We start from the raw sequence: 12397 nt of genomic DNA, 5'->3' as shown, positions 1-12397 counted from the left end.
ATTTGGAATGTTGTAGTTTTCATACTTTGAGGTGTAATGTTTCATTATTTCTACTTTATGTTATAATAATAATAATAATATAGATATGGATAGTCAATTTTGGTGTATACATATAGTCAATTTTGGTACACAAAGTATGTATTTTTATATTGAGATTTTAGGCTATAAATACTCATGAATGCAAGCATTAAACTTGCACCATTTCTCACACTTACAAAGTGTTTCTTTCTTTCTCTCCATTATCATCTTTGTTCTTACACTTCATTATTAGTATTCTAAATCAAGAATCAAATCACTAAAGGTAGTTATAAGCCTACTGAATTATAACATCAAGAATCAAACCACTAAAGGTAGTTATAAGCCTACTGAATTATAACACGTTATCAGCACGATAATCTTAATACTAAATATGGTTGGCTCTGCCACCAAAATGATATATGGTCGGTTATACCACCAAAATGATATATGGTCGGTTATACCACCAAAATGATATATGGTCGGTTATACCACCAGAATGATATAGGTCGGTTATACCACCTGAAAAAATATATGGTCGACACTGTCGCCAAATTTTCATTTATGTTTACTAATATTTATATTTTTGTTATATAACATTTATTTATGATTGCTTACACATGGTCGACACTGTCACCTACTTATCATTTATGTTATATTAAATTTATGTTTAATGTTTATATACTTATGAATATAAATTGACTCTAATTTATCATGATGTTTGTTTTAATTTTTGATAATAGAAAATGTCGAATCTGGAAAAGCTTAAATTTACTCCTTTAGAATCAACTGGAAACAACTACATGCCATGGGTTATAAAAGTAAAAATGCATCTTAAATCAATGGGCATTCTTGAAACCATAAATGAAAACAACACTTGTTCTGAAAAAGAACAAGCTACGGCATGTTGCTTTATTCATCAACATATTGATGAATGCTTACAAAATAATTATGTGACTGTAGAAGATCCCCATGTTTTATGGGAAGGTCTCAAAAGCAGATTCAATAATCAAAGAGAAATTTTACTTCCAGCTGCAATGGAACAATGGAGAACATTAAGGTTCCAAGACTTTAAGAAAGTAAATGAATACAGCTCAGCTCTGTATAATACATGTTCACAACTTAAATTCTGTGGACATGAAATTAGTGATGCAGACATGATGGAGAAAACTTTCTCCACAATGAATGCTGCAAACATCACAGTGCAAAGAAATTTGAGAATGCTAAAGTTCAAAACATATCCTGAACTTAATTCATATCTCTTAGTTGCAGAGCAAAATGATGAGCTATTAATGAAAAATCAGCAATCCCGTCCTACTGGTACACTTGCAATCCCTGAAGCAAATACTGCAAATAATTATAAACAGGGACAAGGACGCGGGCAAGGTCGTGGTTATAATAACCATCACCATCATCATGCCAAAAGCCATAACTATGGTAGAAACCATCCTTATGGTAATGGTAATGGGCGTGGACGTGGTCGTGGTCGTGGCCGTGGTGGTCAAAGAAATAGTAATCCACGAAAATATAAATATCAACCACAAAACAAGCCCATTAAACAAGATGTTGAAGAAAATTCTTCTAAAAATTCTGAAGAATCTTGCTACAGATGTGGTAGAATGGGCCACTGGGCTAATACTTGCCGAACATCTAAACATCTTGTTAAGATGTATCAGGATTCGCTGAAAGGTAAAGAAAAGGAAGTAAATTTTGTGGATAATATTGATCCAACAGTCACTGAGAAATCATCTGATTTATATGAAGATTTCTTGAATGTTTAAGTTGTGTGTCTTTTGAAAAATAAACGATTTAATATCGTCTGTCTTTGTCATTATGTTTGCTAAATGTTTCAGTACTATCTATTTGCGTTTAAAATATTGTGTAATATTAATGTATTCACTATTTATTTCTTATATATGAAGTTCAATATGAATTTTGCTGGAATACAACATCAATCAAGTGGTGGAGATCTCTGTATAGCAGACAGTGGAACTACACACACTATACTTAAATCCGAGAAATATTTTATTGATCTAAAACCAACGGAAGGAACTATACATACAATATCAGGACCTGCTAACTTGATAAAAGGGATAGGAAAGGCAAATTTCATACTACCAAATGGTACAAAATTTTTAATAAATGATGCCTTATTTTCTCCCAAGTCAAGCAGAAATTTATTGAGTTTCTCCGACATATACCTTAACGGGTATGATTATCAGTCAGTGACAACAGAAAATGAGAAATATTTAAGTATCGCTGACAAGAGTCATGTGGTTGAAAAACTGCCAAGACTTAGTTCTGGATTACATTATACACATATAAATGTACCAGAAATACATATGGTAGTTAACGAAAAATATATTGATCCTGGTGTATTCAGTTTATGGCATAACAGATTAGGCCATCCAGGATCAACAATGATGAAAAGGATTATTGAATGTACTCATGGACATCCACTAAAGGATAGAAAAATCCATCATGATACAATGGTTCCATGTACATCTTGCTCTCTTGGAAAATTGATAACTAGACCCTCACCACTTAAGGTTGAGAAAGAATCACCAATGTTTCTTGAAAGAATTCAAGGTGATATATGTGGACCAATTCATCCACCATGTGGACCATTTAGATATTTCATGGTTCTAATAGACGCATCTAGCAGATGGTCTCATGTTTGTCTGTTATCAAGCCGTAATGTGGCATTTGCAAAATTTCTTGCCCAAATTATTAAATTGAGAGCTCATTTTCCTGATTACACCATTAAAAGGGTGAGACTTGATAATGCTGGTGAATTTACATCTCAAGCATTTAATGACTATTGCATGTCTATAGGAATTGTTGTTGAACATTCTGTTGCTCATGTGCATACACAAAATGGTTTAGCCGAGTCATTGATTAAACGTTTACAGTTAATCGCTAGACCATTGATAATGAGAACAAAACTCCCTGTATCTATATGGGGTCATGCAATTTTACATGCTGCTGCATTGATTCGCATCAGACCAAGTGCAAGTCATAAATATTCCCCCCTACAACTTGCTTTTGGTCAAGAGCCAAATATTTCCCATCTTAGAACATTTGGTTGTGCAGTGTATGTTCCAATTGCGACACCACAACGTACAAAAATGGGTCCTCAAAGGAGGTTGGGAATATATGTTGGATATGAAACATCTTCAATATTAAGGTATATTGAACCTATGACAGGTGACGTTTTTACAGCACGTTTTGCTGATTGTCATTTTAATGAAACATTGTTCCCTAGATTAGGGGGAGAAATGAAAAATAAAGAAAATGATGTTTCATGGTGTGAACCTCAATTAAAGTATCTTGATCCTCGCACAAAAGAATGCGAGACAGAAGTTCAAAAGATAATGCATATACAAGAACTTGCAAATCAATTGCCTGATGCATTTACAGATACAAAAACGGTGACAAAATCATATATACCAGCAGTAAATACTCCAGCTCGAATTGAAATTCCAAAAGCTGGCAATAACGTCACTCATGAATCTTTGCCACGTCAGAAACGTGGAAGACCAATCGGTTCAAAGGATAAAAATCCTCGAAAAAGAAAATCAGCTGATAATGAAGTAAAAGAAAGTGTTCAAGAAGAACCACAAATCAGTACTCCTACTGCAGAGGAGATTGATGATGTCAATACAGAAATTGCAATCAATTATGCATATTCAAAAATATTATGGAACCGAAATGAAATGAAAAATCTTGATGAGAAATTTTCATTTAATGTTGCATATGACATCATGAATAATGATGATGATCCAGAACCAACATCTATGGTTGAATGTCAAAATAGACATGATTGGGCTCAATGGAAAGAAGCAATACGAGCTGAATTAGAATCACTCAATAAAAGAAAAGTTTTCGGATCCATCATTCTCACTCCTAAAGATGTGAAACCTGTAGGATACAGATGGATTTTTGTCCGAAAAAGAAATGAGAAAAATGAAGTTACAAGGTATAAAGCTAGACTTGTAGCTCAAGGTTTTTCTCAAAGACCGGGAATTGATTATGAAGAAACTTATTCTCCTGTTATGGATGCAATTACTTTTAGGTACTTAATCAGTCTGGCAGTTTCTAAAAATTTAGAAATGCATCTCATGGATGTTGTGACTGCTTATCTATATGGATCACTTGATAGTGATATATATATGAAGATACCTGAAGGATTTAAGGTACCAGAAGCATCAAATGCAAAACCCAAAGAAATGTATTCGATTAAATTACAAAGATCTTTATATGGGTTAAAACAATCGGGACGTATGTGGTATAACCGATTAAGTGATTACTTGATAAGCAAAGGGTATACAAATAATCTTACTTGCCCTTGTGTTTTCATTAAGAAAACAACATCCGGATATGTGATCATAGCTGTTTATGTTGATGATCTTAACATCATAGGTACAAATAAAGAGATCCATGAAGCCATTCAACTTCTAAAGAAAGAATTTGAAATGAAAGATCTCGGAAAAACCAAGTATTGCCTTGGTTTACAAATTGAGCATATGCCTAATGGTTTACTTGTACATCAAACAACATATACTGAAAAGATTTTGAAACGTTTCAATATGGACAAGGCAAAACCATTAAGTACTCCTATGGTTGTTAGATCACTCAATGTTGAAGCTGATCCATTTCGTCCATGTGAAGATCAAGAAGACATTCTTGGACCAGAAGTACCATATCTTAGTGCAATTGGAGCTCTTATGTATCTTACAAATTGTACAAGACCTGACATTTCTTTTGCAGTTAATTTGTTGGCAAGGTTCAGCTCTGCTCCTACCAAAAGACACTGGAATGGGATCAAACACATATTTCGATACCTTCGAGGAACTACTGATTTAGGATTATTTTATTCTAACGAATCAAAACAAGATTTGGTTGGTTATGCAGATGCAGGTTATTTATCTGATCCACATAAAGCTAAATCTCAAACTGGATATGTATTCCTAAATGGAGGTACTGCAATATCATGGCGTTCTCAAAAACAAACACTTGTTGCTACATCGTCAAATCATGCCGAAGTGATTGCATTACATGAAGCTACTCGAGAATGTTTTTGGTTGAGATCAATGACACAACTCATTACTGATTCTTGTGGACTAGAACGCGATAAAAGTCCAACAACTATCTATGAAGATAATGCAGCTTGCATAGCACAGATGAAAGAAGGGTATATCAAAAGTGACCGAACAAAACACATACCACCTAGATTCTTCTCATACACTCAAAATCTCATTAAGGACAACCAGATTGAAATGAGATATGTGCAATCTAGCAAAAACTCTGCTGATCTTTTCACGAAAGCACTTCCAACTGCTATTTTCAGAACACACGTTCATAACATTGGCATGAGACATGTTCAAAAGATGTAACAGCTGAAGCGATGTCTACTTGAGGGGGAGTCAACTCCATGCTGCACTCTTTTTCCCTTAGCTAAAGTTTTTTCCCACTGGGTTTTCTTTAGCAAGGTTTTTAACGAGGCAGTAATTTATAGTTGATCTTCAACAAAATAAAATTGCTATCCAATGGGGAGTGTTATAATAATAATAATAATATAGATATGGATAGTCAATTTTGGTGTATACATATAGTCAATTTTGGTACACAAAGTATGTATTTTTATATTGAGATTTTAGGCTATAAATACTCATGAATGCAAGCATTAAACTTGCACCATTTCTCACACTTACAAAGTGTTTCTTTCTTTCTCTCCATTATCATCTTTGTTCTTACACTTCATTATTAGTATTCTAAATCAAGAATCAAATCACTAAAGGTAGTTATAAGCCTACTGAATTATAACATCAAGAATCAAACCACTAAAGGTAGTTATAAGCCTACTGAATTATAACACTTTACACCTTAATAGTACCATCAGGTATTTTCAATCCTCTATTTCATTTTTAGTTGATACAAAGTATACACCCTACTACCGACACACTTGTCCTTATTTGTAGGTATATAGGTGCCAAGTTAATTTTGATACACTTGTTCATTGTTTGTAGGTACGTAAGTGCCCAAATGTTGTTTCACTAAATGAGAAAGTAGTCTAAATCATTATTTAATGTCATGGGTTTCTAAGCTCATTTGGTATACAACTGTTGTGTCCTCCAATTAACAATGTAAAAACAAACAATTGCAAAATGTTGTTAGTCAATATAAGCACACTTGGTCTCCTTATGCAACTAAAACTGGTTTTCGTCATTTATTTACAATAAGAAAATGTATATTTTCAATTTCTATGCAACGCACGAGCTCATGATGACTAGATTCTAGCCTTTATATATGCTGTGATGCCCCGTCCAAAACCTCTATGGTACGGATCATCAACAACAGGTCCATTACACGGTATAACACTATATGCTATTTTAAAACAAGGTTTTGCATTCATAAGAAGATAACGTTTTTCCAACGACAAATGTTTTACAAAAGTAACGTGCTTCTACGGATAGAAAGCATTAACAATAGTACGTGACACTTAGGTCATTACAAAACCATGGTTCGAATAAAACATAAGTAGTGAATGCAATATAAAAAAAAGTCCATGACTAGGAGACATCTCTAACAAAGCAGAGTACAGCAGAAGTCTAACACAGCAAGTCTATTACAGCGGAAGCAATTTCATCTAAGCACCTGAGAAAAAACATGCTTTAAAAGGTCAACACGAATGTTGGTGAGCTATAATTTTATTGTAAACAATAATGTAATGTAGACCACGAGATTTTGTATTCAAAATAGTATGAAAAGTATATGCTTAACCGTGGGCACTTGGTAACTAACTTAACAAAGAAATAATATATCACCCCCTAAAAGTACACTTGACGAGTTCGTTAAAATAGACGAAGTATTAAAAACCCGTTAAATGCTAGCGCGACTAGGCCGAGTGGGGATGTTAAACCCTATGGATCCATATCTAAGATTCGCGTTCACGGTTCATAAACCAAGGACTAAACGTTACCGAGCTAAGGGGAATATTTGTGCCGTTATGTCATCCACACATATATAAAGTTTAAGTACTCGTGTCTAGTATGTAAAACATAAAAAGCGCATATATTCGCAGTCCCAAAAATAGTTAAAGTAAAAAGGGAGCTATAACTCACAGTGGATGTACGGTAAAGTCGATATGAAAATGTAAGCAAGTAGTAAGTCGGTCCAAACAAGTAAGTTGGTCGATCCAAAAGGTCCTCAACCTAAGTCAATGGTTGCTAAGTCAGTAAATTGTCCCAAAAAGTTTTAAAGTAAGTAAATTAAGTCTTAAGTATCATCATTATCATCATATGTAAAAGATAAAGTAAGTTTTCAACAAGAATAGAGGTCGAAACGAAGAGCTGAATCGAACAGCCGCTACGACCTCTACACAAACTGAAACGACATGCGGCCAGTGGCCAAGGGCTCCGTTTTTGAGTCCTCTTTCTGATTTCCAAAAATCAGACCTTAACTCAATGTCGTTTGATCGTGGCATTGGTCAAACCGTGAGTGGGTCAGAATTTTCAGCACGTCGTAAGAAAAACATAGTGTTTTGTCGGAGGCGTAATTCACAAATCGTGCAACGGATTTCGATGAGGCCTATATGAAAAATCATCTACACAACCTGAGGAATCTAAATATTAAACTTCTTGAACCTCCAGGTGTGCTGTTTTGATCAGAATGGGCTGATCAAGTTGCTATGAGCGTTTAGACACTTTCCGACTCAAGTAAGGTGCACTTTTATTGCATGTAAGCAATATAGCTTCACCCTTTTTGGTGTCTAAAGCTCTCATGTTGAAAAATATTGCATCTTTATTACATGAAAGTAGTAAAGCTTCAACCTTTATAGTAATCAAAGCTTCCACGTTTAACAAGATTGCATCTTTACTACGTAGGAGTAGAAAAGCTTCAACCTTCTTAGTGTTTCAAGCTTCTAAGTTTACAAAGGTTGCACCTTTATCATATTTAGATGATAAAGACTCAAGATTTATGTTCAAGTTTGCTCCTTTATCATATTTAGATGATAAAGACTCAAGCTTTATGTTCAAGTTTGCTCCTTTATCACATGTAGATGATAAAGACTCAAGCTTTATGTTCAAGTTTGCTTCTTTATCACATTTAGATGATAAAGACTCAAGCTTTATGTTCAAGTTGATGAAAGATACAACCTTTTGCAACCAAGGTGCTAAAGGTTGCATCTTTCTTCCATTTTTTTTTTTACAACAATAGAAAGTTTATCATGGATCTTTAAGCTAGAAGCTTAGATCTTCATGTTTTAAGAGACCATAAGCTAAAAAGCCTAGATCTAACAAAGATTTATGAGACCATAAGCTATAAAGCTTAGATCTAAACAAAATGCATGAAACCATAAGCTACAAAGCTTAGATCTAACAAGATTAATGAGACCATAAGCTAGAAATCTTAGATCTAACAAAGATTCATGAGACCATAAGCTAGAAAGCTTAGATCTTGGATGATGATGATTATGAAATTAAAAAGTAATAAATAAAGTGAAGATAAGCATGAAAAAGCAAGAAAACTTACAAGCTTTTCAAGAAATTGAAAAGGATTGAAAGTAGAGCTAAAACTTCCTTAAAGAAATCTTAAAACTTGAAAAATGATGAAGATAATGATGAGAGTGTGTCTAGGCTGTGGGTTTTTAAAGGGGAGGGAGGGTTTTTGGTGTTGGTGAATGGAGAAGAATGTTGGAAATCTAGTACACATGTAGTGGCAACTTTTACTTTATGGTTGGTGGGTTACTTTATGCTTAAAAGGCTTAATTTTAATGGGTTAGCCATGTTCCATCTAGTCCACTAATTAATTTAAGTTGGGCTATGAAATAAATAATACTTGTAGTCAAAATAAAATGCTAAGTTCAAGTAGTGAGCTAGTGTGCACAAGTAATTAATTATCACTAATAAATAATAAATAAAAATAATAATAATATTTCAATTATTATAAAATTAAATTTCAAGTCATCCAAATATCCAAGTCCTTCCGGCTAGTGACGCTAACGGTCGAATTCATTCGGTATTAAATTGAAGTAAGCTATCCAAGCATGTACGCGTTTCTGAAATATCGCGAATTATTTCTAAATATGTCGTAACCTCATAAAATAGTCAAGATGACAGAAGTATATACGCACATAAAATATATTACACATATACGAATGCAAGTCGAAAAAGTCGGGTCGTTACATTACCCACCTGTTAAAGAAAATTTCGTCCCGAAATTTTAAGCAGAGGTAGACGGCAGGGTCGTGAAGAGATGAGGATATTTCTACTTCATCTGATCCTCTCGCTCCCAAGTAAATTCGGGTCCTCGTTTAGCATTTCAACAGACTCAGACGATTGAAATCTTGCTTTGCTTCAAGTTCTTGACCCCGCGGTCCATGATCTCAACGGGTTCTTCTACGAAGTGGAGTTTTTTTTGGGTAAAGGGCTACCCCCGTGAATATTATTAAAAAATAATAAAAGAATGAAAACAATATAGTTCAATGTTGCGAGTCTTGCAACCACAAAGAAATGACCACCTAGACTATTACATTCAGAAATAATCTAGGCCCCACTACCAACACCCGCACAACACTATTACGGAACTTTCCAATTATCTTTCATAACACGAACGTTATACGACTCCTTAAACTTGAGAGAGAGGAGCTTCATCCTTACAGTAGAGAAAATGATTTTGAACATCTGGTCCACTGAACGAGCTTTACCACCAAACAACCTTCTATTCCTTTCTTACCATATAAAATAAACTGTGGCTGCAAAAACTATCTTCGGAACCACCATTCTATACAAATTACGAGCAGCAAAGGGAATAAAAGCATCACGAGTACTCTTCCATGAGCAGTACCAGTCCAGCATCATGGCTAACTGACCAAACTTCATATGCAGCTGCGCAGAAAAGGGACATTCGAAGAAGATATGGTCATGTGAGTCCGGCTGACCATTACACATCAAGCATTGCAAGCTATTATTCGGGTTGCGCTCCCAATCTTTGAGTTTGTCCTGAGTTTTCAGCCGAGTATCCATAAGCAACCATACTACAAAAGTATGACTAGGGATGCACTGCTTGAACCAAACAACATTGAACCATGGAACACAAGTGGCTCGTGGTCGAATAGTTTCCCACACTTTATACACAGAAAATTCTGAGACTATGCCATTAAGATCCTTCCACAACACATCATCATCTTTATTTGTCAAGCATGGGGGATCTATGTTGTTAGGAATAGGGAACTCAGTTAACCATGTCGCTAGCCAATTAAAGTTACCATTATGCATAATATTACACACCATTTCATTACCATTAAACCCCTCACGTATGATGTTCCTCCTTGTTAATACATTTACAAGTCTGCCATGATCGTTCCAAATGTCATACCATGCTGAAGTGTTGCCTCCATTACCAATCTTGTAGATGAGATGATCCTTAATAAAATCACGAATATGGAGAAGCTTGCCCCAACTCCAGCTTGCGTTTGGTGAGACCATAACATCCCAAAAACTGCGATCTTCAAGGCGATAAGAATGTATCCACTTAACCCAAAGAGATTGTTTATTAACAAGCAAACATCTCACCTGAGACGAAAGAAGAGCAATGTTCCATATTTTTACCTTTTTAATGCCAAGGCCCCCTTAATCTTTTGGAAGGCAAACGATATCCCATTTAACTTTCAATTTTCCTTTTTGCATCTCTCCTTGGCACCACAAGAAACCTCGCATCATCTTTTTGATCTCTTTAATAATAGAGTCCTGGATTATGAAAACCGAATACCAATAAATCTGCATGGATACCAGTACAGACGATATCAATTGCATACGACCCGCAAACGACAAAAATTTACTTTTCCAGTTAAAAATGCGATTTCGAACCATCTCCATAAGCAACTTGCAATCACGATTAAGTAATCGAGACGATACAAGCGGAACACCAAGGTATCTCACTGGTAGCTTACCCTCTTCGAATGGCATCATGTTAAGGATCTGACTTTTTAAATGATGAGGCACATTAGCAAAATACCCCGTGCTCTTAGGAATACTAGGAGAAGCCCGGAACAATTCTTAAATTCCTCCAGGGCATCGAAAATTACCTTCACCGAAGTCATATCAGCATGGGAAAAAAGAAAAAGATCGTCCGCAAAACATAAGTTGATAATACTTTGACTCTTACATTTCGGATGATACTTGAAACCCATGGTTTGTTGAATATTTCAATTAAGCATAAGAGATAAGACTTCCATCACGAGTGTAAATAAGTACGGAGACATTGGATCCCCTTGTCTAAGACCTCGTTTCCCCTTAAATTAGCCACACAAATTCCCATTAATACTAATAGAAAAGGATGTAGTTGTTACACATTTCATTATCCATTTAATCATTGTTTTATGAAAACCAAAATGACATAAGATAGTATGAAGGAAACCCCAATCAACAGTATCGTATGCCTTTTGAATATCAACCTTAAACGCACACCTGGGCGTTCCACAATCAAGATGATAGTTGCGCATAAGTTCTTGTGTTAACAAAATGTTATTCGAGATACGACGACCCGGGATAAAAGCGGATTAGTTCTCATGCACAATATCCTCTAAACAAGGGGTAATCCGATTTGTAATGATTTTGCTAATACACTTATATAAAACATTGCAACATGAAATCGGACGGTAATCGTTTACCTTACTTGGGTGTTGGTTCTTTGGAAGAAGCGCGATAATCGTGTGGTTTATCTCAGTTAAGAGTTAACCATTTGTAAAGAATGATCTCACCGTAGCACACACATCCGCACCAACAATGTCCCATGCATTTTTAAAGAAAGCCGAAGAATAACCGTTAGGACCCAGGACTTTGTCATTGCCAATGTCAAAGATAGCAGCTTTAATCTCCTCATTTGTGACTTGCCGAACCATGTTTTTTACTTTGGCAACACTAATACGCGACTGGAACAATGAACCTGGGTCGACTAATGGGTCACAGTTGGTAGCCGATCCGATGAAATGTTCGTAGTTCCTTGTAAAAAATGTCACACACAGCTCGACCTTCCACAATGTTGTTGTTGTGATCCGATATCGCTTAAATGTGGTTGCGATGAATTCTTCCTTTAACCACCTTGTGGAAATAACTTGAGTTGCTATCACCCACTCGAAACCACTCCACTTTAGATTTTTGCTTTAAAAACCGTTCTTCCTCTAGGGTATCTTCTTTAAATTCTTGCAATTTCAAACTCTCTGCCATTCAAAGCTCACTCGAATCAGGAGGCTTGTCAAGCTCAATTTGCGTCTAATCCAACTACTTTCTAAGAGCCTCAACCTGAAGTGGAGTTTGTCATCAATCGTATGCTCATTAAGGGGTATGCCAAGTTCATGTTCGGTAAGACATTTCTTCAG

General features: G+C 35.4%; 1 protein-coding gene across 1 annotated transcript; it reads right to left on the bottom strand.

The window, feature by feature from the left end:
- Nucleotides 1-9749: 9749 nt before the first annotated feature.
- Nucleotides 9750-11209, bottom strand: LOC139888827 (uncharacterized). Its single transcript, XM_071871812.1, has 3 exons — nucleotides 11105-11209; nucleotides 10809-10997; nucleotides 9750-10592 (listed from the first exon to the last, which is right to left on the bottom strand). The coding sequence occupies exons 1-3, from the start codon at nucleotides 11207-11209 to the stop codon at nucleotides 9750-9752; spliced, it is 1137 nt and encodes a 378-aa protein (XP_071727913.1).
- Nucleotides 11210-12397: the final 1188 nt, after the last annotated feature.

This window comes from Rutidosis leptorrhynchoides, chromosome 2, assembly GCF_046630445.1.
Source record: "Rutidosis leptorrhynchoides isolate AG116_Rl617_1_P2 chromosome 2, CSIRO_AGI_Rlap_v1, whole genome shotgun sequence".
Lineage (NCBI taxonomy): Eukaryota > Viridiplantae > Streptophyta > Magnoliopsida > Asterales > Asteraceae > Rutidosis > Rutidosis leptorrhynchoides.
Note: the sequence above shows the minus strand (reverse complement) of the source record. Positions and strands in the feature narration are given on the sequence as shown.

What these genes read in the sequence shown, in the direction of transcription:
- LOC139888827 (XM_071871812.1), bottom strand. Translation starts at nt 11,209, where the DNA reads ATGGGTTTCAAGTATCATCCGAAATGTAAGAGTCAAAGTATTATCAAC. An exon ending in CTGATATGACTTCGGTGAAG is followed by an intron (nt 10,998 to 11,104) that starts GTAATTTTCGAT and finishes TTAAAAAGTCAG; the next exon opens with ATCCTTAACATGATGCCATT. An exon ending in AATTGATATCGTCTGTACTG is followed by an intron (nt 10,593 to 10,808) that starts GTATCCATGCAG and finishes CTTTCGTCTCAG; the next exon opens with GTGAGATGTTTGCTTGTTAA.